Source organism: Battus philenor, unplaced genomic scaffold, assembly GCF_028537555.1.
Source record: "Battus philenor isolate CCGP_79_NKW_IND1 unplaced genomic scaffold, ilBatPhil1.0.hap1 SCAF_9, whole genome shotgun sequence".
Taxonomy (NCBI): domain Eukaryota; kingdom Metazoa; phylum Arthropoda; class Insecta; order Lepidoptera; family Papilionidae; genus Battus; species Battus philenor.
The window spans coordinates 133962-139683 of record NW_027181759.1 but is presented as its reverse complement, the minus strand read 5'-3'; the positions used below and the strand labels follow the sequence as shown (position 1 = coordinate 139683).

The following is a 5722-nucleotide window of genomic DNA, read 5'->3' as shown; positions in this document are numbered from 1 at the left end:
TTTTATTAAATTTTGGCCGAACAGCTCTCCTGTGGTTGTGACGTTAAAAATTAGTTTGAGTGGCAACACTCGGGTCTTTTAGTGAAAGAGCCTGATTGGCCACAGAACGGCCAGTGATATTACGAACTTAACGTGTTGTGTTGGTCAACCTCTGTAACGTTGCAGATTAACGTCCCATAAATCTTAGTTAAAATTTTAACCAAAAAATATTATCACGAGAAACGTCTCATAAATCGCAATACAGCAAAAAATTGTTCAACCCTTAGCGGGTAACGGTATATCTCAAGTGGCGTGGGGTCGTGGAAGCGTGCTATTGGTTTAACGGATCTTTGTTTTTATAACAAAAATTCCTATGCGCCCGCGCACCAGCGACAGCAGTTCACATTTGCCAGTCAGAAGGATCCAGGCCTCGGTCGCGTTCACTAGCTAGGTGTCGTCTCACGCACCGACGCACACTCTTTGTGTCGGTTGCGTTCACCAGCTATGTGTCTTCACACGCGCCGGGGCCAATTAGAATTTACGTTATAAATTCACGTCTTGGTCCTATTCATTCTCCGGGCATCATTTAGCTCACGCCACAACCTTTACATCGTCTCGCACCCCAAGGGGTGCGAGTTTTATGCTGCGACTTATATGCTGCAAGTTTTACATTGCAAGTTTTACACTGCAAAGTTTACACTGCGACTTTTAGACTGCAAGTTTTACGCTTCGAGTTTTACACTGTTGAAATTCATATCAACTTTCACCGGAACCATCACATCCTGCTACCTACCGGCGCTCCCTGCTCTCGACTTGCTGCCGCCTGGCCAGTCCTGGGAGATCGTGCAGCTGCCTACCACCACCATCAGGGGAGTACCGAGCTGCGATGTAAAATTAGACCAGGCCTTTTTTTATTGCCAGCAACTATTTCCCCTTTAAAACGGCACACTGGCGCCCTTAACGTGGTATTAAAAGGTCTGATTTTGCATTGTAGAGTAGTTGTGTGATTGTTTTTTTTTTATTCAATTAATTTTGTATAACGTTATTTTTGCCTTTTCTACTGCCAGCAACTGAAGTGTACATCCTTCACTTAAAAAAGTTTTTGTTTAGTTTAACATACATTTTGTTCTTATGTTGTAACTTTTTTTGCTTCTGCTATTTTTTCATAGGACCGTACACATTAGTTGCAGTTATACACATTATTTTCACGTTTTTTTTGTGTTACTTTTTTTTTAATTCTTATACTAGCAACCATAGCGTTCGTTAGTGAATTTGTAACAGAACGGAGTAGATTGAGTAGAATACTTGTTCAACACCTTCCTTATTGTGGTGCATTTAATTTTTTCTTCCTTCTCTCTTAGCTATTTTATAAAAATAGATTAAACATGGCGCTATTGTTAACAACTTACGTAAACAAATCGCTACACTGGGTCCTCTTTTTCCTTCTGGGGATGTTTTATACTAATAGAGTCAATCAAATTTCGGACGATTCCGATAGCGTAGAAGACTTGCTCGTTAAGACTAACGTTATTCTTCATTCTTTATATAAAATGTACAATTAAAAATAATTCTCTCTTAGTGTGTGTATTAGAAGACATGGCCGATAAAAATGTTGGAACATGGTACATAAAGGATTTAAAAATAATAAGTTTGAATAAATAATAAACATAATGCGACACAACATAAACTGAAGCATTACCATTAACCGCGTAATATTTCGTTTGGGTTATTAGAATGAATCTATAACCTTCATAATTGTTTGGTCGCGTTAGTAATCCTTATAATGATTACTATTGCTAGTTTGTTTGCGAGAAGTATGAAAGAATGAGTTTAAAAGGATAAAAATGAAATTGTTATCAATAAGTTCGGATTTTATTTCCTTTAAATGAAATAAAATCCTTCGGTGACGCGCGGGGTAATGTAACGTTGCAGATTAACGTCCCATAAATCTTAGTTAAAATTTTAACCAAAAAATATTATCACGAGAAACGTCTCATAAATCGCAATACAGCAAAAAATTGTTCAACCCTTAGCGGGTAACGGTATATCTCAAGTGGCGTGGGGTCGTGGAAGCGTGCTATTGGTTTAACGGATCTTTGTTTTTATAACAAAAATTCCTATGCGCCCGCGCACCAGCGACAGCAGTTCACATTTGCCAGTCAGAAGGATCCAGGCCTCGGTCGCGTTCACTAGCTAGGTGTCGTCTCACGCACCGACGCACACTCTTTGTGTCGGTTGCGTTCACCAGCTATGTGTCTTCACACGCGCCGGGGCCAATTAGAATTTACGTTATAAATTCACGTCTTGGTCCTATTCATTCTCCGGGCATCATTTAGCTCACGCCACAACCTTTACATCGTCTCGCACCCCAAGGGGTGCGAGTTTTATGCTGCGACTTATATGCTGCAAGTTTTACATTGCAAGTTTTACACTGCAAAGTTTACACTGCGACTTTTAGACTGCAAGTTTTACGCTTCGAGTTTTACACTGTTGAAATTCATATCAACTTTCACCGGAACCATCACATCCTGCTACCTACCGGCGCTCCCTGCTCTCGACTTGCTGCCGCCTGGCCAGTCCTGGGAGATCGTGCAGCTGCCTACCACCACCATCAGGGGAGTACCGAGCTGCGATGTAAAATTAGACCAGGCCTTCTGCCCACTACCCTTAGATAATTAAACACATATATATTTTTCTTCGTGTGCCTTTTTGTCGCCAACTCCGGCCCACATTTACTACCCTTTTTTTAAATAAATATATATATATTTTTCTAATAACCGGCACACCTCTCACTATACAGCGCACAGACTACCTTTCGACTTGAAAAAAAAATCTTTCGATGTTAATTTTGGAGCTTATCTTAATGTATTTCTCTTACCTTTTGTCACTGTATTGTTTATACTTTTGCACACGCCGGGCCTGGGCACCTTTAGATGAACATCCCCAGTGCATCCTCGCCGCGCGGCGATGGGCAAGGCCCCGTCGATGCCGAAGCAAGGAGTGGCAAAGGACATTCGGTCTTAGACTTAAGTATTAGGCAAGCACCCCCATTAAACACGGGCAATCTAATGCTTGTCGCAAAAATTACTTAACTCTTTAAAAGTTACTATTACCAGCAACAACAAACTACTAATTTGAACAACAGATAGGGATTTTTGGGGATCTATTAAATAACTGGGCCGCAATGTATAATAAACGATATATTTTGAGAATGAATTCGATGTGTGTCGGTCTAGTCTAGACACAACTTGTGGTCAAAGCTATAGAACGTAGTATCCATAAATGTGATTATTCAATCGGCATACACTCTTCGGTTTGTTCTTAACAGTTTGTCTGCTGTAAGTATCGTGTATGCGTGATTGTACCGTTGTTAAAAAGTCAAACGGCGTTAAACAGTTGAAGGCCTATTTTAGAACGCAGGAGCTTCCGACGATTTCGGCAAACAGACGACGTTCACTCGCAGCGATGTTGACGCGGACAAACTACAGCGTACTGGATGACGCCACTAACGTTTTGCTTCCGGCTTTAGGTTTAGACTCGACATCGTTTTCACCTGAAGAAGGCTAAGGTCATCCCGAAGTGTTTGGATGACCGTGGCGAGATCGTCTGTCCGCCATCGTGTATATAAAAAAAAGAGGCGATGAAAGGAAAAAAATAAAAAGCACATGAGGAGATAATCAAATATAATATTTATTTTACAATTTGCGTTGCTTGCAGCCCGGCCGCTGCTCGACTACCGGTCGCGTGCTCTACGCGCGAGCACTGTCCGCTCCTACATAAATTCTTTTATTAACCTACTTGCTGGCGGACACCCGCTGACACTTGCGCAGCTCCGCCACGGGTGCAGCACCCATCGATACGCACGCTTGAGCACAGGGTGCGCGCGCCCGGCGACGGCGCCACTACTAAAACTGAGCGGGGAAGGTCCCATCGTACCGCCGAGAGACGGAGGAAGACAGAGGGAAAGCCGGCGCTCGCCGCCCCGCCCCCGGCCAGTCCGACCGCGACGCGGGGCGGCGCCGCCCGCTCGTGCCCTCGCGCACCTTATTGCAAAATATACTTTGCTTCTAATACTTAGAGTCGCAATTCCGGACTCCCAGGTCACTAAAAATAATCTCAAAAAATTACGCTACACTTAAATTGAACACCGATTACGTTACGTGGCACAAAGACCCCAACATACACGACGACGTCCTAAACGACAGGATATGACACCACTGAACGGAGGCGGTGGCGAGACCGGGCCTATGGCTGCCCCCGCCAACCCCCGCCCCGGCGACTGAACTCGCGAGTGTAGCGCGACGTCACGGAGCGAGGAGGGTAGGGGGGGGGGGGGGCTACGATTGTTTCCCAACACTACAGCTACGCCGTGCGCGCAGAATATGACAACTCGACAAGTTTAGAGTCGCGGCCTCGACAACACTCGCGCCTCCAAACTCGTCACTTAACTCTATCTGTTTGGTGAAAAGCTTCGAACGGGGCCGCGACCTTTGCCGATCTGGACGATTCCATTAATGTGATTGGTAATCGCAGGGGAAGCGATAACGGCCCGGTTCACCCCGGGGCAGCCCGTCGCGCAGAGGGCCCGGCGGCGCGCGACGGTCACTTACTGACTACTTACGAGCTACGACTTTAGTTTGTGTGATGAGCTTATACCTCTGCCGGCGTACTCACGAGGTTCTAAGCATTCGTTCGTGAGTATACGTGTTACAACGCACCTTACTTCTCGTTCATTCATTCGTTCACTTACACACCCGGTACTAGAGCTAAACTTTCATTTAATTATATTTAGTTCCGTACTATGCTAAATTTCCTTTAAGATCGAATCGCCTACGATGGCACATGTTTACATAGAAATATTATTTCTAATTACTTGAAACGTTTATTGGATTATCGACGGTCTTCCTTTTATATCACGACACCGTTCACATCCGACCTCGCAAGGCCATAGGAGCGGCACTCGAGCGAATGAACGAACAAACGATACGTCGCGGCGTTCTCTACAGGCTTAAACCTAAGCGTACGCGCAGACGTTTGTCCTGATGCAATGAAAAAATATTTTATGGGACATTTAATCGACTGGTGGCGCTGCGGACCGTCTGCAGCTGGAGTGTGATGTCGGGCGACTCAGTACCGCACCAGCTCGTCCTCCTCGAGCGACAGCTTACTGTCTATCACTGCGAAAATGAAAACATAAGTAAGTATTTTGCGAATTTACGCATCGGAGAGGCTGGTATGTCCCCCATGAGAATGTGTGTGTTGCATGCGCGCGTGCGGCGAGGTGGTGCTTGTCGGTGGCACTCACTTGGGTCCGGGATAGTAATACGGCGGCGGTCGCTCGTACTCAGTAGGGCCGTGGTAGCGCGGAGGTCCTTCCTCCCAATGCCTGAAACGACCATCGTGTTCATTTCCTTACCGTAACATCGTAAAGAACAAGACGAGTCCAGTGCGTGTGTATTTATTGTGCGTGTACTCACTTGGGAGCCATGTCGTTGTAGCGGCGCGCGTGGTGCGCGTCGAGCGGCGGCGCGAGCGGCGGCGCGGGCTCGCCGGGCCCCGCGCCGCCCGCACCGCCCGCGCCCCCCGCACGCCCGCGGCCCCCGCGCTTCTCCGCCTTGTACGTGCTGCAAGAACTCACAGTCAGGCCGAATGGGCCGAGGCGCCCACCGCCACGACAGTAAATACCGCCGCGCCGGCCGCGCGCGCACCGACGGCAGTATTCACTGTCGCGGTGCCGCCGCCG

The 5722-nt window shown here is 46.6% G+C and overlaps 1 protein-coding gene across 5 annotated transcripts in view; it reads right to left on the bottom strand.

Annotated features, from left to right (window-relative positions):
* Positions 1-3647: 3647 nt before the first annotated feature.
* promL (prominin-like) overlaps positions 3648-5722 on the bottom strand; it is a 37674-nt gene continuing 35599 nt past the window's right edge. For 2 of the 5 annotated variants that reach the window (XM_068775472.1, XM_068775473.1), the window contains 3 exons: positions 5457-5603; positions 5285-5365; positions 3648-5156 (listed from right to left, as the gene is read on the bottom strand). In XM_068775472.1, coding sequence (XP_068631573.1) covers positions 5144-5156; positions 5285-5365; positions 5457-5603 — 241 coding nt within the window. In that variant the 3' untranslated portion in view covers positions 3648-5143. The remainder of the gene's footprint in view (positions 5157-5284; positions 5366-5456; positions 5604-5722) is intronic. The other 3 variants (XM_068775471.1, XM_068775474.1, XM_068775475.1) reach the window with 2 other exon arrangements.